The sequence below is a fragment of the Salmo salar genome, chromosome ssa12, assembly GCF_905237065.1.
Source record: "Salmo salar chromosome ssa12, Ssal_v3.1, whole genome shotgun sequence".
NCBI lineage: Eukaryota > Metazoa > Chordata > Actinopteri > Salmoniformes > Salmonidae > Salmo > Salmo salar.
Genome location: NC_059453.1, coordinates 45968306 through 45994641, shown reverse-complemented (window position 1 = coordinate 45994641; position 26336 = coordinate 45968306). Strand labels below are relative to the sequence as shown.

Genomic DNA, 26336 nt, shown 5'->3' with positions numbered 1-26336 from the left:
TTCAGAAGTTTCTTCAGGTAGCTTATATACTGTATAACCATTGGTGTTGGTAGATGGTGCATTGTAGGTAATGAGTGAATGGACTTGGATGATAAATTAAAAGTAGGTAGGCTTACAAATGTTTGGATAAATTCCCATTATCCAAAGACTAGGAGCGTGCGAGATTCATTGGTATTTTCCAGATTAATAGTACTAGGTATTTTCTATTTCCCTACATCACTAATCGGAGCCAATGGAAAGGGAAGGGAGGAGGCCACCGCTGAATAGCTTGGCCCTGTAGAGAGTAAGAGAATGCTGGGGTGGAAAATACGACTAAGCTCGATTCAACCAGAGGCAAATGATGTTTAACAGAATCCAAATGTTTCCATGAATACCAGTGGCGGCCACATTCAATGTAGGGCTAAATTTAGCTGAAACAGCACTGTTATTACTTTAGCTTATCTGGCAGGCCACGAAAGTAGTTCTATGTGTGCGTGTGTGGAGTTTCTTTGCTCCAATTGCAGAATCTCCCGCTAAGCTTTTCTTTGGGAGTCTTTACATTGAACTCACAAATCCCGACTATACATTTCCTACCCAATTCAGTTAGACTCTATTCACTTAACTCGGGGCGTTTTCCTAAAGCGTTCGCTAAATCGCCAGACGGGCCAAAAAAGAGATCACAGCAGTCGCCACTTAAATTGTCAAAAAACTCAAAAAGATGGGGTAAATGGAAACATATTTAACAAATCCCCCTTTGGTGTTATTATCGGGGGGAGATGGGCTATGGTGGTAAACCATGTCACGCACACTTTTGGGTCCACATCACAATGCTTGTCCACTGGTGACCGGGGGGGTACACTGCCGTAGTCAGTCAGCATGGTGGACCAGGTTGGTCCCGCTTTAAATGACATGCAGCTTATAAAGGCTTCATAAAGCCTTCATAAACACTACATAAATGTGTCACTATAACCATATGTCATGCTCTATAAAAGGTTCATAAATGTAGCATATCTGTGTGACATAACCACCAATGTCAAATGTGACATAACCCACTACGTCAACTATGACATAAACCTATATTTTATAAAGGGCGGCATATGCAATGCTTAATAAAGGCCTTATAAATCATATTAAATTGAGGCTTCACAAAGCATTTATAACCTTGTCACGCATCTTGGTAGAGCATTGCAATGCCATGATAGTGGGTTCTATTCCCCGGACCACCCATATGTAAAAATGTATGCACGCATGACTATAAGTCGCTTTGGACAAAAGCGTCTACTAAATTGTATATATTATATTACTCTAAAACATTTCTAGGATGGCCCAATCTCTTTCCGTCTTGGGTGCATAACCAATATTGAACCTGTCCTCAACTGTCCCCAAAATGCTGTACTGCAGGATGACAAACACATTAAAAATGCAGTCATGCACAGCCAAAAACGTTGGTAGGGCCTTTCAAAATCATTTATATTTTGGCCCAATTTAAAAAATGTAAAAAATTATTCTGTTTTCTCGGTTTTGTTTCTCCAGGTTTTGGATTTTTCCCGTTTGTTTCACACTACTTTATAGAAAATCAACAAAATTAGATTTTCTGAGTTCACAACAATGCTTAAGTCACATCAGTGGACGACTTTTGAGGTCTAGGAAAAATCTAAGAAACTTTGATTATTGAGTGTAGTTGCCCTTTAATTCAGTGCACTGTTGTTTGGTTAGCAGTGTTTCTGTAGCGCAGTATAGGCCCGTGATGAGTTTGCAAATCAAATGCCCACTTGTGGTGCCACTGGACAGCGAAAAATGTGTAAATTAGCCTTTATCTATTGTAATTTAAATTAGTTTGTAGAAGTTAACTGTTGAGTTAGATTACATAGCTACCTCAATCGTTATTTCAAATCATTTCAGTGATTTCACAACAATTGCTAGCTAGCAGGCTCAGCTAAAAAAAAAACCCGTAACACTTTACTTGACACCCAGCATCATAACCATGACATAATATGTTGTAACACTGTCATGACCCATATATTTACACCCGTTGTGACATTTTGTGTTATTTTTTTGGCTGGTTATGACACCTACATAAGAGTGTCAAAACCCAGATTTATGTTTTTTCCCTGCCAAGAAGTTTCCTTTCATTAGATTTTTTTTCTTCTTAAGTCCTCTGTTGTTGTAATGAATTCCTTACAGTCATATTTTAAATAACTTGTACAAAATACACTTTATGACACTGTCATAAAGTCTTATCACCATCCTGTGTCACTTTACTTGGACTAAGAAAATGCGCTTTATGACACTGTCAGGAAGCATTATGACAATCATAATCATATAAGACAGATAGGCCTGTCACGTACATGCCTTTATGTCAGTCATCAGTCAATAAAAGGGTGTCTTGGTCTGCTCCTGAAATTTTCTCTTGCATTCATCCCAGTCATCAGAAACTGAGCACTAGGGTAGGTGCAATTACAATCATAATTTAATATGGTCAATTTCAGAAAATGTAATATAACAAACATACCAGTAGGCTATGGTGAAATTGAATGTTTTGCCTTGTGTGGTATGTTTTGACACTTTTATATAGGTGTCATAAACAGTCATATAATAACTACCATGGTAGTGTTTGTGGGTTTTTACACTCTTATTTACACTCTTTTACACCCATAAAATAACGCAATATATGTCACAACAGGTATAAATATACAGCATGTGTCATGACAGTGTTATGACAGGTTATGACAAGCTATGTCAGCTGTTATGACATATTATGACCCTTTCATAACGTGTTATGATACTGGGTGTATGGCCATTTTGGCCATACGCTGGTGTAACAGTATAGCTTCCGTCCCTCTCCTTGCCCCAACCTGGGCTTGAACCAGGGACCCTCTGCACACATCAACAACTGACACCCACGAAGCATCGTTATCCATCGCGCCACAAAAGCCGCGGCCCTTGCAGAGCAAGGGGAGTAACTACTTCAGATCTCAGAGCGAGTGACGTCACCCAATTGAAACGCTATTAGCGCGCACCACCGCTAACTAACTAGCCATTTCACATCGGTTACACTCACCCCCCTTTTGACCTCCTCCTTTTCCGTAGCAACCAGTGATCTGGGTCAACAGCATCAATGTAACAGTTTACCTTCCGTCCCTGTCCTCGCCCCAACCTGGGCTTGAACCAGGGACCCTCTGCGCACATCAACAACTGACACCCCATGAAGCATTGTTACCCATAGTGCCTTGCAGAGCAAGGGGAACAACTACTTCAGGTCTCAGACCGAGTGACGTCACCCGATTGAAACGCTATTAGCGCGCACCACCGCTAACTAACTAGCCATTTCACATCGGTTACACTGGGTGTATGGCCAAAATATAATAAAATAAATAAAATATCATGGATTTTATCAAATTTTGGACGGTATGACGGTATTTTATGTTTTTGACTAATAAAAGTTCTAAATTTGCTTTATGAGTAGTGCGTGACCCTAGGGTGGCAACACATATATTCTCAATTATTTCAATGGGTCTTTCTCCATTCTGATTGTTTAATAATGTTCAATTCAACTTCAACCTAAAATAATTTCCAGCATTTCCATCAAGTTCTGCATTTCCTGCACTCGTTTGAGATCATTTCCACACTGCCATGATATGGGCAAAAATACTAGACCTTATTTTTAACCAAATGTTGCAATTGCGATTTAGATCAAAACACTTGGGTGAACTTTTGGAATCATGGAAATAGAATGTTTATTATAATTCCATAGTTATAATATAAATAATAGTGGGCACTTTGAATACAGTGTTGTCTGACATGACAATGAATGAAAATGCCATGGACGAGTTATTGTGACAGATTAGGAACCAAAGTGATGTTCCGTGTTTCCTAGGGGACCCTATAATCTTTGGCTACATTAAATCTTTATTCATTTTGCTAACATACTCATGCTTCGCCTATTCCTCTTTGATTTAGCAGATACCGTTGCACAAACAACATGCTGATTTAGGCCTCCACCTGCACTGGTATCAAGCAGTATTAGCTAGCTACGTTTGCTCTGACTCAGTACTTTTACTAGCCAGCTAACTAGTGATTAGCATTAGTGGCTAACATGATTTAGCTTATTTTGCAAAGAAAATACAAACTAGCTGTTTGCAGATGTAAGAAACACAAACGAATATTGTAATTATAGAACACTTGTGGATTTATATTAAGATGAAATTGGACACAACATTGTTGTCATCAACATTGTTGCATGTGCTGCATTGACCATGCAGACTGAACAAAAGTGTCTTGTGGTCAAGCAACAACAAATGCGCTCCTTGAGTGACAGGGGGTGGGACTAGGTCTGTGTGGAAAGCGGTGTGGAGAGAGAGAGAGCGGAGCGGGATGACTCAAGTAGCGGAGTAAACTAGAAAAATGGACGTTACACACTGCGTATCACATTTAACAAACCAAACATTCAAATACTGTTATAGAAGGTAAAGTAAGCACAGAAATCCCCTTATCCAGATGGTTTGACAAAGGCATTTCCTCAGACCTGCTAACTTTCTTTGATGTTACTTTTAACTTGAAACCAGTGCTTAATTTGAGCCGGATCCCTCTCTGTTTTGAACAGCTTCGTTCCGGAACCTATTTGGCCGGATCCAAAACCTCTTGTGGCTTGAAAACCAATAGCCATTTTTTTCAATGCAAAATTTCAAATAAATGTGATCAAAGTTCATTCGAGTTGCCTCTGCGTTAATTCTCCTGCCCCTCCCCATCTCTCACAGAACTAGAATGAGATTCCCTTTCTATGATCTCTCTCCCTCTGCTCTGATAGACATGAGCCTGCAACTCATCTCTCCAGCATTGCACTTCATCATTTATTTCTTTATAGAATCATAGCCACGTGACGTGTTCTCGAGGAGCTGCAGCACGCCTGATACATTTTTGTACATTTGCCAAAGTTATAGACTTACTGCTGTCTGTTCAGAAATAAATTAAATAATTCTGAATAGGCTACTACACCACGAGAAAGCCCAACATTTTGCCACAGAGGATAAATAGCTTATTTTAAAATAGCCTAGCTGTGGAGTGTAGCCCAATACCAATGCATAGACTACAGTCGGGGAACGCGCAGCAAATTTGTTAGTGAACAAACAGCATGCAGACAAAACTGGCCTTAAGCAATATTTAAAATAGCCTACAATTGCGGGAAAACCCAGGTTGGAAAGCAAATGGCTCCTGCTGAAAAGAGAAGACTAACCTGTTAACTGTAGGCTACCAACATATTTGATCAACTTCCAAATATTGTTTTTTGGTATGAGCGCATCGGCCATCACCAGCTAGTGAGCTGCGCATCATTGAGTCAGTGAAACTGGAAAGCAATTTTAGTACAAAAATGTCCTTCTCATATTGTAGCATACAATACTGTATGTGTCTCCACACACCTAGACCTAGGCTACTGATGGATTCAAGATAAGGTTGTTTTCATTCATCTCAGATTCTCAGTTTGTCAGTGTCAAAGTAGCCTGTAATGTTGATCATTTGTGGGGTATTATGGTGGTTTTAAGACAACTGGCAACTCTGAAAAAAAACTAGGTCGAATCATGACGTCAGTGATCTTCGGGTCGGAAAGTCGGAGCTCTATAGAGCCCAGAGTTCCCCACTTGGAATTACGAGTTGGATGACCATTCAAAATGTTTTTGCCCTGATTTCCCAGTAGTCTTGACATGAACGCACTGAAGTCGGAAGTCAGAGATTTCCCAGCTCTGAGTTCCCAATTGTTTTGAACGCGGCATTAAAAAAGATTATGCCAAAGTAAAATAGAAGCTCGCATCCGCTACAAGACCATGGTGATTGCCTACGGAGCTGTGAAGGGAACGGCACCTCCATACCTTCAGGCTCTGATCAGGCCCTACACCCAAACAAGGGCACTGCGTTCATCCACCACTGGCCTGCTGGCCCCCCTACCTCTGAGGAAGCACAGTTCCCGCTCAGCCCAGTCAAAACTGTTCGCTGCTCTGGCACCCCAATGGTGGAACAAGCTCCCTCACGACGCCAGGACAGCGGAGTCAATCACCACCTTCCGGAGACACCTGAAACCCCACCTCTTTAAGGAATACCTAGGATAGGATAAAGTAATCCTTCTAACCCCCCCCCCTTAAAAGATTTAGATGCACTATTGTAAAGTGGTTGTTCCACTGGATATCATAAGGTGAATGCACCATTTTGTAAGTCGCTCTGGATAAGAGCGTCTGCTAAATGACTTAAATGTAAATGTAATGTAAAATTATGTAGAATTGCATGAAATGCCTTTATAAAAGGACAAAAGAAATCCCGGACCCTAGGCTCCAAAAATGTTTGCCCATGTGTGCAACGTTCTGTAAGTGCCTCAACTGCTCTATGCCACTATGCAAATGTGATTATATGCATGCAATGCTTATAATAAAGGTGATTTTTTTTTAGAGCTCCCCAGACCAGCATCCTGCGATATAGAGTCTTTATGTATGTGTTATGAATGACCGAAGGTGTCTCACTTCAAACAAAGTATTACAGGACACTACATAAAGTGTTAATACATTGTTTATAAATGTTCTGCTGATTTATGAAAGTTCTCTCATGATCCACAGGTTACTGTAGGGTGTGAGAGGTATTTAAATGAGTTGATGGACCTGCAAAGCTTGTGTGTGTGTGTGTGTGTGTGTGTGTGTGTGTGTGTGTGTGTGTGTGTGTGTGTGTGTGTGTGTGTGTGTGTCAGAGCCAAGGTGATTTGGAGCAGTCCGACCTGAGACTACCGCACCAGGTATTCCTCGTCTGTTCCCATGCTGGAGACCAGGGCTTGATTACAACCTGTTACAATGGTGCCAACATTTTGTGGCTGATCTTTCAGCGGGGGAGTGGATGAATGTGTCAAAGACCTGACTGGGCCCAGCACTGCATGGTATGGCTCATTATAATGTTGGGTCAAAGACCTGACTGGGCCCAGAACCCCACAGAATGGCTTGTTATATTGTTGTGTGTGTGTTTGTGTAATGAGGAACATGTAATTTGGTTCCAGAATAAAGCCACTTTCAATTGCCTTATGTTGAGGGCTTTCATCAAGGTAATTGTTTATTGGTATAACATCATCCCCAGGCTATTGTGCACACAGCACATATAAGCCTGGTATGTCAACCTTTCAAAGTTGGCCTTAGTGGGAGTGACCATAGAATTATATGGGAGTGCCTTACTGAGTAAAGTATTAGTCATCATTCCCCCTGGTCGTCACTAGTTAACACAGCCACAAAGTCATAATTATGGCTGAACCCTGCCCATTTCCACAATTTCTCTTCTTAAAATTAGATTTTAAACCTGACCCTAACTAATGAAGGCCAAGTTTGATGCGTCGGTCCACCAGACCTACCACGCATTTGGGCGGAAGTGTCTGGGAACGAGTTAAGTTGTAATGTGACTAACATGACTTCACTTTGTGCCACAACATGTCACCCTTTATAAAGCACATGTTTATATCACACAGTTATTCCATGTTAATGAACCTTTTATAAAGCATAACATAGGGTTATAGATGCTTTGTAACACATTTATGTAGTGCCTTTATAAGCTGAACGTTATTTAAAGCGGGACCAGTAGGGTCCATTAGTGGTCTGACTTGGCAAACACAACTCTCCGTTACCAAGTCAAAGACAACAATGCTCTGTGGCTGAGCTCCCTGCTTCTTTGTTGCCGTGGGAGCCGCTGGAATTCCGTTTCATTCGCTACACTGTGACTTTTGAAGCATGCTGTAAACTCTATTAGCCAGTGGAATGTCCCTTAACCTCCCACGCAAAATGTCCCTGGCAGACAAAAACAACATAGTACAGTCCCTAATACAGTCCCTGTGCAAATATGAACACCCCAGTGCTACACCAGACACATAGTGCTCGGTTCCCTTTTCTACGTGATTGTGTGTATGTGTAAACAAAAATGTGTCATGGTTGCAGTGAAGACACTTGTTCCAATTGTTTTTTCTTCTCCTTACTAACATGTGCAATGAAGTCTAGTAAAGCCACATGTGATGTGGTGTGTGTGTGTGCGCGCGTGCATACAGTATGTGTGTGGTCTTCCTGAACTTAATGGGGTAAGATTGATAAGAGCCAGGCCTGTAATGTGTGTCCAATTATGTGGACTGACTCACTTGGCTAGAGAGGGTAAGGAAGTTAGGTATTCCCTCCAATAGAAATGATTTAACTCCAAGTGGGATAGGCAAATCATCCACACAGTCCAAATCATTGCCATCATGGACAACAGCCAAACTGATAAGAGGGTCACAGTCAGTATCCCAAATGGGGCTCTGGTCAAAACTAGTGCTCTATGTCAGGAATAGAGTGCCATTTGGGACACAGCCAGCATAACTTAAAAATGTGATTGCTTTGCATAAAACGTAAAGAGAGGTAATTATGTACAATTTCGCCAAAGTCGGGAAAGTTAACTAAATTCAGCAATCATTTTCCCACTTTTCAATATGCATCTACAGTTGCGATTCTGTCAGCCTTCCACTTTCCGGGCTTTTTTTTACCACAGGTAAAAATATAAATATTTGCCTATTCCAAGTAGCCATTGGAAGGTGTAAGTGCCGTCCAAAAAAAATGTTTAATTGTCCATTTTAGTCTATTTTGTATTCAGAACTACACTTTTTGCATTCAAAGGTAATGCCAAAGGTAATGTAAGTACTAACAGTGTATGTAAACCAAGCCCAATGCCAGAAGTGGTTCTTATTGTGCCCATAGCGGTTCTTGTGGCGACATGGCTACAGCTACAGTATGTCTGTAGATGTAGGCTAAATAGTTATTGTATGGGCCAAAGTTGTAGGGTGAAGTTGCCCCTAGACACTGATCTGGGCTCAGTTTTGCATTTCCCCCACTAATGGTTAAGGTTAGGAATGGGGAGGGGAAGTTGATCTTTTCCTATGGGAGACTACACACCATCTAAAAAGCGTCTCAAGGATAAACTAAAGAAATTCCAACAGGAATAAGGTCAATACAAAGCAACGTACAGAGGTAACTGCCAAAATAAAGAAAACACTTAAGTAAATAAAAAATAAATATATATGTTTTATTGTCACACACCAGATAGGTGCAATAAAATGTGTTGTTTTACAGGGTCAGCCATAGTAATAAGGCGGCCGTGGAGCAAATTAGGGTTAAGTGCCTTGCTCAAGGGCCCATCGACACACTTTTCACCTTGTCGGCTCGGGTATTCGAACCAGCGACCTTTCCTTTATTGGCCCAATGCTCTAACTGCCAAATGAGGGATACAAAGTATATTGAAAGCAGGTGCTTCCACACAGGTGTGGTTCCTGAGCAATTCCTAAGCAATTAACATCCCATCATCCTTAGGGTCATGTATAAAAATGCAGGACATTATTTTCACTGCCATGGCTATGCCCCCATAGGATGACAATGCCCCCATCCACAGGGCATGAGTGGTCACTGAATGGTTTAATGAGCATGAAAACAATGTAAACCATATGCAATGGCCGTCTCAGCCACCAGATCTCAGCCCAACTGAACACTTATGGGAGATTCTGGAGCAGTGCCTAAAACAGTGTTTTCCGTCTCTATCAACAAAACACCAAATTATGGACTTTCAATCACTGGCGTAATTTAGTGTCGCGTTCCAGGCACTAGTAGAACCTATGCCAAGGAGCATTGAAGCTGTTCTGGCTCGTGGTGGCCCAGCTCCCTGTTGAGACACTTTATTTTGGCAGCTGCCTGTATATGCACTGAGTCTACAAAACATTATGCTCTTTCAGTGACATAGACTGACCAGGTGAAAGCTATGATCCCTTATTGATGTCACTTGTTAAATCCACTTCAAATCACTGTAGATGAAGGGGAGTAGACAGGCTAAAGAAAGCTGTTTAAGCCTTGAGACAGGCACATGAATTGCAACGCTGCTAGGTTCACGCTCAACAGTTTCTGTGCGTATCAAGAATGGTCCACCAGGACTCAATATTAGCAAGGTATTCTTAATGTTTTGTACACTCAGTGTATATCATAATATTTGTCATTCCATTAATAGAGTGCCTTTTGGGTAGTGTAACTTTGTGACAAATAACTTTTTATAATTTATCTGTCATAAAGAGCATGTTCAACTTCATAACAAAAAAATGTCCCATCTCAAGAGGTTAAATTAAGAAAAAATACTATAATATCACCATAAAAGTGACAAGGTTGACAGTATCAGGGTTGATGATTTCATCTTAAATCAGCCTTTACTGCTCTTGTGACAGGGGGAATGGAAGCTTTCAACATCTTAAAACATTTTTAGCCTATCTATCTATGGGATACAAGGTTGATATGTTATGCTCGACGTGCTCAGTTTTCCACAACAAAACACTAGAAAATGGTAGAAAAAGAGTAGAACCAGCTCACCTGCTTTTACACTATGCTTTGACTATAAATGTTCAATGTTTTATTTTGAAAAGAATAACTTAAAAATAATGTTAGCCAACTTTTGGCTAGCTCTAATGGTACATCAACTGGCGAAAACTAGCCAAGTTTATTTACTTCTGTTGAAACGGGACAAAACAAAGGCTACAAAACATTTCCATACACACAACAGCTGTTTGATACTGCTACTTGACAGATAGCTAGAGGATAGAGCTGGCTGTGGTAGCTACAGAACTTCAGTCGAGAGGGGATGAAACATTAGCTAATGTTACATGTCAGTTACACTACTAGCTCAGCACTTGGAATAAATGCTTTTTTCTGTTAAGTCAAACAGCAGTTACCTTGGCAGCCAAATAAAGTCAAATAAAGAGTAGCCAGTTCATGCTCTGCTTGCTTTTACAACTCGGAGAAAAAGCTAAACACACACAGACAGCAGCTGCCTCTGTTCAACTCTCCTGTGCCGGTCCTATAAGGCAGCTTTTCAGAAGCTTTGCCTTCACACAGCCTGTCTGAATGCTCCGTGGCATCCGCCTGGTCCTAAATCCAGCTATCTGAAACAGCCAAACAGCTTAACCGACTGCTCTGAGGGGTTTGCCTGCTTGGAGGGGATGTGGGGGTTCAGGGGGCCCCCGGCCCCCAAAAGCAACCTTAACGCTATGGAAGAAAAACGGTCAGGGTGAGTTGTAATTTTAATTGAGCCATTTTCTTTTGTGGTACTAATCCACATATGAGCCTGACCAAAATGTGCACTCAGGCCAGAACGTCTTTGGGAACAGGACGTGCAAATCTTTCCCCAGGCCGGTGGTCCGACCATGTAAAACACATACTGTAGAGACCCGAGGATCCCAACACCAATAAGGTTTTGGAGCTAATTGTTGTTGTCAGTGGCACACCACTAGTAGAAGTAGTCAATGTACTCATACTAATTATCCTCATACCAATTACTTTACCTCTTTGCACCTGTTTTTTCTAACAATAATTAATCATTGAGGACAGACCAAAAAGTTAAGTGAAGGTTAGGAGAAAGAACACAGTATCATGTTTTAGCTTTGTTTTTGGTGTTTTATTGCAGAAAAAATCATGTGGTGCAAACACTTAGTAAATCTGGCCCTGTTTCATTCTACTTTAGCCAACTCCTGGCCATATGGTTGTCATGCCAGAACACAAAAGTGTGACTAAAGCTGAAACAGTCTCCAAGCTAAGTGTCTGCTGCATAGGCCTATATGAATAAATGTACATCACAAAATACAATTCTGATGTATACTCTAAAGGCAGGTCAAGGGCAGGCAGAGGTCAGTAATCCAGATAGGGTGCAAAAGGCAGAATGGCTGTGTTGCCCAAGTCTTACAGAATTCCAAATGAATTAACATAATTGCAATGGACTTCCTGAATGCACTGAGTCGAAATGTCATTGACCCTCCTCTGACTAAAAGGTGGCAAATCTAAAACGTGGCAAATCTGATCTGACTAAAAGGTTTTCCCCTTGCGTCTCTCTGTTCTTGTTCTGCCCGGTTTTGACCATTCTGCCCTGACCCTGAGCCTGCCTGCCGTTCTGTACCTTGCCACACCACACTGGATTATTGACCCCTGCCTGCTCTGACCCTAAGACTGCCTGCCATTCTGGACCTTTTGCACCCTATCTGGATTACTGACCTCTGCCTGCCCTTGACCTGTCATTTCCCCTACCCCTGTACTAGTAATAAACTTTGGTTACTTCGACACTGTCTGCATCTGGGTCTTACCTGAAACGTGATAGTTATTTAAAAAAGAGTCTGCATGACTTGGTTCTCTTCGCAACCATACACATATTATGCACAGCTAAATAACAAGCTATTATTCCGATTATTATTAATCGAATCAAGACTCAAACACATGCAAGACTTTACCCCATCCACAAAAGCTCTCTTTCTTCTTATTACTTGGGAGCTAGGCTGGGCCGTTGGGAAAACAGTAGGTTTTTTACCTGCTACGCCGGAAGCGTAACTGTTACACTGGAAGGGTAAATCTTTTGGCCAGCAAGAGCAGTGCGAGCCACTTTTTCAAGGGTTCTCGGGCCTGAGCTGCGTGTAGAAATGTTGATAATGGAACCAGAGCAGCGCAAGAAATTAATAGGGTTATCTCACGGACTGCAAAAGTTACACGTCTAGTGTAGCAGGCCAGATAGGACAACTGACTTCGTCCACTGACCTAAGTTCAGTAAAAGTTTGAATCAAACAGAGCCTTCTATAAAAGCCTCTGTGCGGTCATTAGTCACTTTCTGTGTATGGAGTTGAAAGACAGCTGGACATTTCACCTCTGGCGATATCATGTATCAACACCTTGGGCACTACCATGCCATAGGAGAGGACTAGTTCAGGGAACAAAGCATGTTGGTCCTTCAAAGGTTAGCGGTTAGCTCCAATCAATTTGTGGGGGGTAATACTGTAACTGGCTCATCAGCCATTTTGTTGGCACCATGCTTGGTTGCTTTGATGTGGACCACTGAGATAGTGTCATCGAGTTTCACCAGCCAATTTATTTTGATTGACAGGCTAATTAACCAGAAAACCTCTGACAAAATAACCTGTTTGTCAGCCTGTAGTGATCAGTGTGACATTGCTTAGCAGGGAGCTTAACAATTCCCCATAAACATTTTATATTTTTAACCCTTTAGAAAACCATTCTGAAGGGGAGGTTAGCAACTCTCAACCAAATTCATGTTTATGTATTCTTGCTGATGGTAAGAAGTTAGAACCAGCCAGTCACTAAGCTTACAGTAAAGCTACAAGCCTTGCTAAGTTGCTTACATGTTAGCAGAGGCTAGCCCTGCAGCATGAGAGCTTTAGGGTCAGGTTAGCTCCGGCTGTTACCTCACACAAGGCTGCGTGGGCACAAAACTGGCACCCAACTGCCAATTAATCAAATTGCGCTGCCTTACTGGCAACCTCAAAAGGGAGAAAAAGAGGTAGGACAGCTGCGTGTGCCAAGATGCGGAGGCTCAATTACTTTAGGGAAATATAACAGGCGAGAAATGTCTAAAAAAAGATCAATGTAAAGTCTGCAGCACTGTCCATGTGTCATAAGCCCTGGGGAGTTCTGGCTTTTCTCACTTCGGCCTTGGGAAAGTACAGGAATATCGGATGAGAGGAATTACCACAGATCCTATAGTGCTTCCCGGTTTTCCAGCCTTCAGGGATTGGGATATGCAGGGAAGGGGAGGGAGGGGTGGACATAGTTGCTCGCCATCACCTGTTGCTTCAGTGAGGGAGTTTGGCTGCGGCTGCGGTTGAAGAACTCTGAGAAGAACATGGAGGACCAGGGAGGAATTTGGCACTGTGGGAAGCTGTGTATGTCACAGAGATGCTTGACCCCCTCAGCCTTATTTGTTGGACAAAACACACTTGGCTAGGCCATATTAGCATCATTGTCATGTGGACTGAGAAACACACACACATTTTTGGCATGAACACACATACACATTAAACTACTCATAAGGCACACATGCACACACACATTTTTGTAAACTACTCACAAGGCACACATGCACACACACATTTTTGTAAACTACTCATAGAGGCATGTACTTGCACACACACTCTCTCTCACACACACACACACACACACACACACACACACACACACACACACACACACACACACACACACACACACACACACACACACACACACACACACACACACACACAAATAAAGAGGAACACAGAGGGACTTTTCAAGTGCCCGATTAGTTCAAGGAGCGCATGGTTGTGGTTGTAATATCTCCAGAGTTATTTGTCATTGCCTTGTCAGTGTAATGCTTCAATGGTCGACATTTCACAGCCTGGTCTACACTGTCCTCAGAGCCCCATTAGCTATGTGTGAAGGCAGGCTGGGCCGCTCTGTCAGTCGTGACCAGTGTACCTCGTTAAATGGCTTGGCCGTGGGCACCAGCACATTTCACCCACGGATTTACTGCCACTGCCAGTAAAATTCAACTGAAAGTTAGCCTGACAAAGGCCCAGCGCAGTAAAACCCTTTTTCCCCCTGAAATTGTGAAAATTATGATAATACCCCTTTAGAGTTGTTTGAAAAGACCGCCTGAAATTTCAGCTTGTTTTGGTGGGATGGAGTTTAGGCTTGCCTGGTGACATCGCCAAGCGGTAAATTAGTTAACAGACCAATAAGAAAGAGAGTTCCAAACCTCAATGCCAATAACAGCTAGTTTTCAGTTTTCCCCTCCCCACTCAGACCACTCCCAGACAGTCCTAGGAATCTATCTTTGCTCGGAAGCTATTTTTATTTATTTCTGACCATAAAGAAAAACCAGTATGGTACTTAATTGCTACCCAGAAATTATTTGATATTGAGATAAAAAAAATGGCTGCATTGGTATCACACACATGGTTGTAGTTGAGGAACAGTGCTGCGATTGCCACACTTTCTCACACTTTCTCGCTACTTCCCCATCTGTTGGTCTCTACTGAATACATGTACCGGTAAGCTATGTTTATTATCTCATTAGCAGTAACCAAGGCCAAGTCCCAAATGGCACCCTATTCCCTATGTAGTGCACTAAGTAGGTAATAGCAGGCCTTTTGGGACACAACCCAAACCTTTTCACACGGTGGGCTATGTAGGTACCACCTATGGAGCTGAAGCTTACTGGTCTGGTGGGGTTTAGGGAGAGCGCTTCCCTGTCCATCACCTGACCCTAGAAGCCTCGCATTCTGCGCCACAGCACATGGTGCACCATCAGCTATCTTGCCCACCCAACCTCCCACGAAAACTACACAAACCTGTGTATGTAAGCTGTATGTACACACACAGACACACTTTGTCTCTATCTCCTATCCATGTCACGGTGTCACCTCACTGCCACCCAGCCACCCTTTGTGACACCCAGTCAGGCCTGGTTGCCTGTAACGGTCGTCGTATATAGTGGACCAAGGCGCAGCGGGTTGAGTGCTCATAGTGACTTTATTAGAACACTGAACAAAACAAGAAAACGATCGAACGCACAGTATTGCAGGCTAACACAGCAGTGCAACAACAACTTCCCACAAAGGGACAGGTGAAAACAGGCTATCTAAGTATGACTCTCAATCAGCAACAACGATGTACAGCTGTTCCTGATTGAGAGCCATACCAGGCCAACACAAAGAAATACACAACATAGACAGATCCTAGAATACGAAACATAGAACATAACCAAAAACCCCGGAATACTCTAAACAAACATGTTTGTGTTTGATGCCATTCCATTTGCTCCATCCCAGCCATTATTATGAGATGTTCTTCCCTCACCAGCCTCCACTGTTCCCCTCTCTCCCCCTGGTTCACTCTCACTGTCTGGGAACGGTGCCTGGCTGGCCATTGGCAGTGATGAATGCAGTCTCAATAAAGTAGCCTATATTATATAGTAGTAAGAATATATTGTATTATATTGCATATATTGCAGGTGTGTGCCTATAGTGATAATAGGGTGTACACAAAGTATGCCCACATCAGGGGCAGCCCCCCTCCCTCTCTCTCACACACCCTGTTAACTCAGAAAGTATGCCCACATCAGGGGCAGCCCCCCTCCCTCTCTCTCACACACCCTGTTAACTCAGATAGGAAATGAAAGCTAGCTGCGGCTTACTGATTTTATCTGTGATGCTTTGCTGTTATATGTATCTGGGGCACATCAGGGGCAGCCCCCCTCCCTCTCTCTCACACACCCTGTTAACTCAGATAGGAAATGAAAGCTAGCTGCGGCTTACTGATTTTATCTGTGATGCTTTGCTGTTATATGTATCTGACCTTCTCAGGTGTTTATGTCCCCAAGTTGGATTGATTATTCCATTTCCACGTTGATGGAGGAATGACAGGAATATACTGAAGAGCCTTTCTACTCTTCACTGAAACCTCTACACTCCTCACATATCTGTAAGTAATGTAATGTAGTAATGTTTGTCCATTATGCCATTTGTCTTAGGCTACATTATCATGAACTCGGTGGTACAATAATCAACAGTAACATACCACAGGGATAGGGATATCCGTTGTAAATGATACAAATCAAATGTCAATTGTAGCTTAAGTTTGACATGAGCACCATTAAAAGCATTCATTAGGCATAACAGGTAAACAACACATATGCCTGTTTTTGAATCTAATACCAATTCTAATACCAATTCTTTCTAATAAAATAGTCACGCAGTGATCAAATGCTCAAGTGGAATTATAATGGCTCATAATGAGGTGTTTGAGCTAAATGTGAGGAAGTGATGTCTTTGTATTTAGTTCAGCACCGTATTGAAAACGTTCCCAAAGATGCCATATGGAGGGGCTTTCACGATCAAGATGACCTGATTGAACTCTATGGAAAGTTATGGAAGTTAGTTGTTAAGAGGAGCACAGAGGCAGCGTATGAATACTTCTCTTTCTTTTCCAAGTCATAGAAGTCAGACCGTTATCAAAGGTGCCATGCTAATAAAATGCCACATCGCCATGACATCAAACAGCTTCTCTGTTGTGAAGTTTACAATACAACAGAACTACCTACAGTTTAGCGCTGTTGTTTACAAACTGGCGGATAATGCAGGCGCTGCAGGTGCAATTCCAGACACAACAAAAGCCTCTCAACAACCTCCCCCACTGCAAAGTCCCGAAACCTCTCGACTCATTTGCTGCCACATCTGTTCCTCAGGGTGAGTAACCTATGAAATGATTTCTGACATTAATGATCACAGGCCTGGTGGATGAGCTGTCTGACATCAATGCTTTTCTGTTCTAGTGTTGACAGGGCAGAGGGATTTAGAGTGATTTCATCTGCTTGACTTCCGGGCTGTAGAGCACTGTAGCGTTCTGAGACTTAGCCGTAGGGTCTGAAACATTTCCTCTGATGGTCTGTCTGCCTCACATCAATAAACTGGTTTATCCACCCACTGTATACTGTATGTCTCAGTGGGTGATCTAGACTGGACTGGAGAGGTTTACAGCCTAACTAAACATGACAGAAATCCACTCAAAACTATTCTTGTGGATATTGTGCTCCCCTTCTAGAGCATTAGCACAATCTTGATCAATTTTGTAGAGCGTAGAATACCAGTTCTGACCAATGATGTGCATTTTCATTATGTACATAAAAGATTGGGAGAGAACAGCTGTGATGCAATTGATGGACAACATGAAAGCCTTATATTAATCCCACTCCCTGCAGCTAAAGACCTCATCTCCAATTCAATACAGTCTGTTTCCCTTCACCTGCTGTGGGCGCTGCCTGGCCTGTGTAACAGACAGAGAGCAGTGAACCTACAGGATCCCCTCCAGGGCTTTCTCCGCATCTCTCCCCCGCAGTGCCGACCGGCAGCCTAGAAGTCTCCAGAAGTTTCCCGATTTATGACAGGATCTCATTTCGGGATGAAACAGTTACAGAACTAATGAGTGGATTGTCAGTTATCCAAGACGTTTTGATGGGTTCTGATGAGATTTGCGGCAGCAATTTGGGGTTTGAACCTCTACACCAGTGTCAATAATTGACCTGGTCACGCTAGAACAATTCCTGGAACACCGGCCATGCCTTAATATCCTGGTGTTGCTTACCCTCTAGGATGACTTCTTTGCCCGTCTTCTTCAGGGCCTGCACGGCCTCGTCGTGTGTGGCGTCCCGGAGGTCGGCGCCGTTGACCGACAGGATGGCGTCACCCACGTACAGGGCCTCCGTCTGGTCAGCCGCCAACCCCTTGAAGATCTTCGAGATGAGAATGGGCATTTTGTTCTCTTTTCCACCTGTAAAGTAGGCCGTCATTGTAAGATAAGAATTTGTTCTTAACTGACTTGCCAAGTTAAATAAAGGTTAAATCTAAAAAAATATATATAAAGTAGAGCACATGGCAATGGCTCGGTTCATATCAATGAGACACAGTACGCGTCACGTACAAACTACAAAACCAGATGGTTACCGGGCTTAGATTGTGCCCCTCTCTAAAAGGAGATGGGGTATGAATATAAAATATTGTGGTCTACAGGATTATAATACATACGCTTTATCCGAGGGCTTAAAGTAAGTCCCTTCCCACTGGGCACATTAACATTTGGTTGAGTTGTCAACTAACGTGAATTCAACGTGAAATCAACAAAACATTTCACCATGTCATTGGATTTAGGTTAAAACTTTTTGCAAATCCAATCAGTTTTTCACGTTGATTCGTTGGGTTGAAATGGCGTGGAAACAATGTTGATTCGAACAGTTTTTGCCCAGTGGATCTGATACTAGTGACTAACATTTGAGGTGTTTCTTGGGAATCTTCGAAAGTTTGTTGAAAGTTGTTTAAGAGAAAGGAAAGTAGCAATGCACAAGGAAAGTTTTGCTCCATGGGTGTAGGTACTCTTGAGACTGACTAGATTGAGTGACAGAACAGAGTTCATAGTAAGTACATAAGACTGCATCACTTGCGACAGTGCTCAACGGTTTAATTTGAAAAGCTGAGCAAGGGACAGGTTTCATATTTAGACTGCAGTTGTAGAGAATACGAGGACACCAGTCATCCACTTTGCCTGGCTGCAGTCTCTTCTCTCTAACAAGATAATGAAGGTCAGTTCATAGGCTGATGAATCTGCCACTTCCAGAGGGCCCTTCGTGGGAAATATTGTCAATAATGTCAAGTGCCAGTTGGGTCTCGGCCTTGGGGTGGCTGAGAAATGTTCCCGAAAGTGGATTAAATCAAATTAACTCCGAATATATATTTCAAAGGTTGGCTCCCACGGGCGATTCTACAGATTTAATTAATGCATCGTCTTCTGAGACTAGAGCCAGGTGCCCTCAATAAAAGATGCCGGGGCTGACACACCCATGCATCTCAATCACAGTGGCATCGGCACAGACTGCGACTACCTCCGCTGTCAACATGATCTATGCCTTTTCTGAGTGGGGCTAGCATTGCACGCCAGTGTGACATTTGATGGTTGTTTGTTCAGTGATTGAGATGGAGAAATTATGGCCACCAAATTGAGATTCTGACGCCTGGTGAATTGTGTGGGAGGTGAGAGCAGAAAAAATATCCTCAGTGATTCAATTGATAAAAATAGAACTACCAGATCATGTAATCCCAGACTGTAACATCACCAAATCGAAATCACCAAGGAACAAACTCCAAACAGACTTTTAGATTAGATCATGAACAAATCATTGACAATATGCAATATTGGGCTATATGTCATAAACTACATTTAAGCCAAACAACTTGAATATGTGAAATTCAAAGAAAAAAAAGAAACCACACTTCTATTATTACTTTTTTTGTCTGAATAATTTCCAATCCCCCCTATATATTTTTTGTAAATATATACTGCTCAAAAAAATAAAGGGAACACTTAAACAACACATCCTAGATCTGAATGAAAGAAATAATCTTATTAAATACTTTTTTCTTTACATAGTTGAATGTTCTGACAACAAAATCACACAAAAATAATCAATGGAAATCTAATTTATCAACCCATGGAGGTCTGGATTTGGAGTCACACTCAAAATTAAAGTGGAAAACCACACTACAGGCTGATCCAACTTTGATGTAATGTCATTAAAACAAGTCAAAATGAGGCTCAGTAGTGTGTGTGGCCTCCACGTGCCTGTATGACCTCCCTACAACGCCTGGGCATGCTCCTGATGAGGTGGCAGATGGTCTCCTGAGGGATCTCCTCCCAGACCTGGACTAAAGCATCCGCCAACTCCTGGACAGTCTGTGGTGCAATGTGGCGTTGGTGGATGGAGCGAGACATGATGTCCCAGATGTGCTCAATTGGATTCAGGTCTGGGGAACGGGCGGGACAGTCCATAGCATCAATGCCTTCCTCTTGCAGGAACTGCTGACACACTCCAGCCACATGAGGTCTAGCATTGTCTTGCATTTGGAGGAACCCAGGGCCAACCGCACCAGCATATGGTCTCACAAGGGGTCTGAGGATCTCATCTCGGTACCTAATGGCAGTCAGGCTACCTCTGGCGAGCACATGGAGGGCTGTATCGGCCCCCTAAAGAAATGCCACCCCACACCATGACTGACCCACCGCCAAACCGGTCATGCTGGAGGATGTTGCAGGCAGCATAACGTTCTCCACGGCGTCTCCAGACTCTGTCACGTCTGTCACGTGCCCAGTGTGAACCTGCTTTCATCAGTGAAGAGCACAGGGCGCCAGTGGCGAATTTGCCAATCTTGGAGTTCTCTGGCAAATGCCAAACGTCCTGCACGGTGTTGGGCTGTAAGCACAACCCCCACCTGTGGACGTTGGGCCCTCATACCACCCTCATGGAGTCTGTTTCTGACCGTTTGAGCAGACACATGCACATTTGTGGCCTGCTGGAGGTCATTTTGCAGGGCTCTGGCAGTGCTTCTCCTGCTCCTCCTTGCACAAAGGTGGAGGTAGCGGTCCTGCTGCTGGGTTGTTGCCCTCCTACAGCCTCCTCCACGTCTCCTGATGTACTGGCCTGTCTCCTGGTAGCGCCTCCATGCTCTGGACACTACGCTGACAGACACAGCAAACCTTCTTGCCACAGTTGACATTGATGTGCCATCCTGGATGAGCTGCACTTCCTGAGCCACTTGTGTGGGTTTTAGACTCCGTTTCATGCTACCACTAGAGTGAAAGCACCGCCAGCATTCAAAAGTGACCAACACATCAGCCAGGAAGCATAGGAACTGAGAAGTGGTCTGTGGTCCACACCTGCAGAACCACTCCTTTATTGGGGGTGTCTTGCTAATTGCCTATAATTTCCACCTGTTGTCTATTCCATTTGCACAACAGCATGTGAAATTTATTGTCAATCAGTGTTGCTTCCTAAGTGGACAGTTTGATTTCACAGAAGTGTGATTGACTTGGAGTTACATTGTGTTGTTTAAGTGTTCCCTTTATTTTTTTGAGCAGTGTATATACACAGTATACACAGTACCAGTCAAAAGTTTGGACACACCCACTCATTCCAGAGTTTTTCTTTATTTTTATGTTAAATCAAAACATATTTTAGATTCTTCAAAGTAGTCACCCTTTGCATTGATGACAGCTTTGTACACTCTTGGCATTCTCTCAACCAACTTCACCTGGAATGCTTTTCTAACAGTCTTGAACGAGTTCCCACATATGCTGAGCACTTGTTGGCTGCTTTTCCTTCACTCCGCGGTCCAACTCATCCCAAATCATCTCAATTGGGTTGAGGTTGGGTGATTGTGGAGGCCAGGTCATCTGATGCAGCACTCCATCACTCTCCTTGGTCAAATTGCCCTTACACAGCCTGGAGGTGTGTTGGGTCATTGTCCTGTTGAAAAACAAATGAAAGTCCCACTAAGCGCAAACCAGATGGGATGGCGTATCGCTGCAGAATGCTGTGCTGGTTATGCCTTGAATTCTATATAAATCACAGACAGTGTCACCAGCGAAGCACCCCCACATTATCACAACTCCTCCATGCTTCACGGTGGGAACCACACATGCGGAGATCATCCGTTCACCTAACCTGCGTCTCACAAAGACACGGCGGTTGGAACCAAAAATCTCAAATTTTGACTCATACCAAAGGACAGATTTCCACCGGTCTAATATCCATTGCTCGTGTTTCTTGGCCCAAGCAGGTCTCTTCTTCTTATTGGTGTCCTTTAGTAGTGGTTTCCTTGCAGCAATTCAACCATGAAGTCCTGATTCACGCAGTCTCCTCTGAACAGTTGCTGCTGAGATCTATCTGTTACTTGAACTCTGTGAAGCATTTATTTGGGCTGCAATTTCTGAGGTGCAGTTAACTCGAATGAACTTATCCTCTACAGCAGAGTGTCTTCCTTTTCTGTGGCGGTCCTCATGAGAACCAGTTTCATCATAGCGCTTGATGGTTTTTGTGCCACTTCGTATTATATGTTACGAATTTGCAAAACACACAATAAGTTTTAATTTCGCAAAATGTATAATATGTTACAAATTTGCAAAATGTATGATATGTAACAAATTCTAGCTAAGTGTTTAATGTCAGCTAGCTGGCTAACATAAGCTAGGCTAGAGGTAAGGGTTAAGGTTAGAGTTAAGGTTAGAGTTAGGGTTAAGTTTAGGAGTTAGGTAAAATAGTTAAGGTTAGGGTTAGGGGAAGAGTTAGCTAACATCATAAGTAGTTGCAAAGTGCAATGAACAAAAATATAAATGCAACATGCAAAAAATTCTAAGATTTTTCTGAGTTACAGTTCATATAAGGGAATCAGTCAATTTAAATAAATAAATGATGCCCTAATCTATGAATTTCACATGACTGGGAATACAGATATGCATCTGTTGGTCACAGATACCTTAAAAAAAGGTAGGGGTGTGGATCAGAAAACCAGTCAATATCTGGTGTGACCACTATTTGCCTCACATCTCATTTGCATAGAGTTGAGCAGGCTGTTGATTGTGGCCTATGGAATGTTGTCCCACTCCTTTTCAATAGCTGTCCGAAGTTGCTGGACATTAGCAGGAACTGGAATACGCTGTCGTACACGTCGATCCAGAGCATCCCAAACATGCTAAATAGGTCACATGTCTGGTGAGTAAGCAGGCCATGGAAGAACTGGGACATTTTCAGCTACCAGGAATTGTGTACAGATCTTTGTGCCATGGGACCATGCATTATCATGCTGAAACATAAGGTGATGGCGGCAGATGAATGGCAATGGGACTCAGGATCTCGTCACGGTATCCCTGTGCATTCAAATTGCCATTGTTCATTCTCTGTAGCTTATACATGCCCATAACACAATTCCTCCATCACCATGGGGCACTCTGTTCATAACGTGGACATCAGCAAACCGCTCGCCCACACGACACCATACACGCTGACTGCCATCTGCCCGGTACAGTTGAAACCAATACCCACCCGTGAAAACCACACTTCCCCAGCATGCCAGTGGCCATCAAAGATCAGCATTTGCCCACTGAAGTCGGTTACAACGCCGAACTGCAGTCGGGTCAAGACCCTGGTGAGGACGACCAGCTTCTGAAAGTTTTTGCAGAAATTCTTCGGTTGTGCAAACCCACAGTTTCATCAGCTGTCCGGTTGGCTGGTCTCAGATCTTAAGTTCCGGAACTCCAATTTGAGCAGCAGCAGCTGAAAAATGAGCTCCTACAAATATTGAAATTTACATGGTTTTTAGAGTGAAGTACATCCGAAAAAAGCAAAAGAAAACTGCAAGACTGAATAGGAGAAAAAACAAGCAACAAACAAAGAAGATAGGCTTTTGAAAAATAACTATTTTTCATAAAATTGTAGTTATCTTAGCAAGCTGAATTGTTTACCAGTTGCTAAGCAGTTGCTAGGGACTCTTTTGGAAGAAGCTAGCTAGCTAACGAAGAACAACAAAGAATACCTAGTTAACAGAAGAAAAGAAAGAGAAAATCAGGACAGAAGAAAAAGGATATCAAAGTGAAACAGTTCTCTAAAGACACAGGAGACAATAATACAAGAAACAACACTTCTGTAGCTTGTCAACTATGTGTCTGTCTATCCCTGTTCTCTCCTCTCTGCACAGGCCATACAAACGCTTCACACCGCGTGGCCGCTGCCACTCTAACCTGGTGGTCCCAGCGCGCACGACCCACGTGGAGTTCCAGGTCTCCGGCAGCCTCTGGAACTGCCGGTCTGCAGCCAACAAGGCTGAGTTCATCTCAGCCTATGCTACCCTCCAGTCCCTAGACTTCCTGGCGCTGACGGAAACATGGATTACCACAGATAACACTGCTACTCCTACTGCTCTCTCTTCGTCTGCCCACGTGTTCTCGCATACCCCTAGAGCATCGAGCCAGCGGGGTGGTGGCACTGGAATCCTCATCTCTCCCAAGTGGACATTCTCTCTTTCTCCCCTGACCCATCTGTCTATCTCCTCATTTGAATTCCATGCTGTCACAGTTACCAGCCCTTTCAAGCTTAACATCCTTATCATTTATCGCCCTCCAGGTTCCCTTGGAGAGTTCATCAATGAGCTTGACGCCTTGATAAGTTCCTTTCCTGAGGATGGCTCACCTCTCACAGTTCTGGGTGACTTTAACCTCCCCACGTCTACCTTTGACTCATTCCTCTCTGCCTCCTTCTTTCCACTCCTCTCCTCTTTTGACCTCACCCTCTCACCTTCCCCCCCTACTCACAAGGCAGGCAATACGCTTGACCTCATCTTTACTAGATGCTGTTCTTCCACTAATCTCATTGCAACTCCCCTCCAAATCTCCGACCACTACCTTGTATCCTTTTCCCTCTTGCTCTCATCCAACACTTCTCACTCTGCCCCTACTCGGATGGTATTGCGCCGTCCCAACCTTCGCTCTCTCTCTCCCGCTACTCTCTCCTCTTCCATCCTATCATCTCTTCCCTCTGCTCAAACCTTCTCCAACCTATCTCCTGATTCTGCCTCCTCAACCCTCCTCTCCTCCCTTTCTGCATCCTTTGATTTTCTCTGTCCCCTATCCTCCAGGCCGGCTCGGTCCTCCCCTCCTGCTCCGTGGCTCGACGACTCACTACGAGCTCACAGAACAAGGCTCCGGGCAGCCGAGCGAAAATGGAGGAAAACTCGCCTCCCCTGCGGACCTGGCATCCTTTCACTCACTCCTCTCTACATTCTCCTCTTCTGTCTCTGCTGCTAAAGCCACTTTCTACCACTCTAAATTCCAAGCATCTGCCTCTAACCCTAGGAAGCTCTTTGCTACCTTCTCCTCCCTCCTGAATCCTCCTCCCCCTCCCCCCTCCTCCCTCTCTGCGGATGACTTCGTCAACCATTTTGAAAAGAAGGTTGACGATATCCGATCCTCGTTTGCTAAGTCAAACGACACCGCTGGTCCTGCTCACACTGCCCTACCCTGTGCTTTGTCCTCTTTCTCCCCTCTCTCTCCAGATGAAATCTCGTGTCTTGTGACGGCCGGCCGCCCAACAACCTGCCCACTTGACCCTATCCCCTCCTCTCTTCTCCAGACCATTTCCGGAGACCTTCTCCCCTTCCTCACCTCGCTCATCAACTCATCCTTGACCGCTGGCTACGTCCCTTCCGTCTTCAAGAGAGCGAGAGTTGCACCCCTTCTGAAAAAACCTACACTCGATCCCTCCGATGTCAACAACTACAGACCAGTATCCCTTCTTTCTTTTCTCTCCAAAACTCTTGAACGTGCCGTCCTTGGCCAGCTCTCCTGCTATCTCTCTCAGAATGACCTTCTTGATCCTAATCAGTCAGGTTTCAAGACTGGGCATTCAACTGAGACTGCTCTTCTCTGTGTCACGGAGGCTCTCCGCACTGCTAAAGCTAACTCTCTCTCCTCTGCTCTCATCCTTCTAGACCTATCTGCTGCCTTTGATACTGTGAACCATCAGATCCTCCTCTCCACCCTCTCCGAGTTGGGCATCTCCGGCGCGGCCCACGCTTGGATTGCGTCCCTACCTGACAGGTCGCTCCTACCAGGTGGCGTGGCGAGAATCTGTCTCCGCACCATGCGCTCTCACCACTGGTGTCCCCCAGGGCTCTGTTCTAGGCCCTCTCCTATTCTCGCTATACACCAAGTCACTTGGCTCTGTCATATCCTCACATGGTCTCTCCTATCATTGCTATACAGACGACACACAATTAATCTTCTCCTTTCCCCCTTCTGATAACCAGGCGGCGAATCGCATCTCTGCATGTCTGTCAGACATATCAGTGTGGATGACGGATCACCAGCTCAAGCTGAACCTCGGCAAGACGGAGCTGCTCTTCCTCCCGGGAAGGACTGCCCCTTCCATGATCTCGCCATCACGGTTGACAACTCCCTTGTGTCCTCCTCCCAGAGTGCTAAGAACCTTGGCGTGATCCTGGACAACACCCTGTCGTTCTCCACTAACATCAAGGCGGTGACCCGATCCTGTAGGTTCATGCTCTACAACATTCGCAGAGTACGACCCTGCCTCACACAGGAAGCGGCGCAGGTCCTAATCCAGGCACTTGTCATCTCCCGTCTGGATTACTGCAA

The 26336-nt window shown here is 43.8% G+C and overlaps 1 protein-coding gene across 2 annotated transcripts in view; it reads right to left on the bottom strand.

Moving 5' to 3' along the window:
• LOC106565276 (alpha-1-syntrophin) overlaps window positions 1–26336 on the bottom strand; it is a 77193-nt gene that overhangs the window by 39676 nt on the left and 11181 nt on the right. For both annotated transcript variants that reach the window (XM_014132207.2, XM_014132208.2), the window contains exon 2: window positions 17946–18131. In XM_014132207.2, the coding sequence (XP_013987682.1) occupies window positions 17946–18131 (186 nt within the window). The remainder of the gene's footprint in view (window positions 1–17945; window positions 18132–26336) is intronic.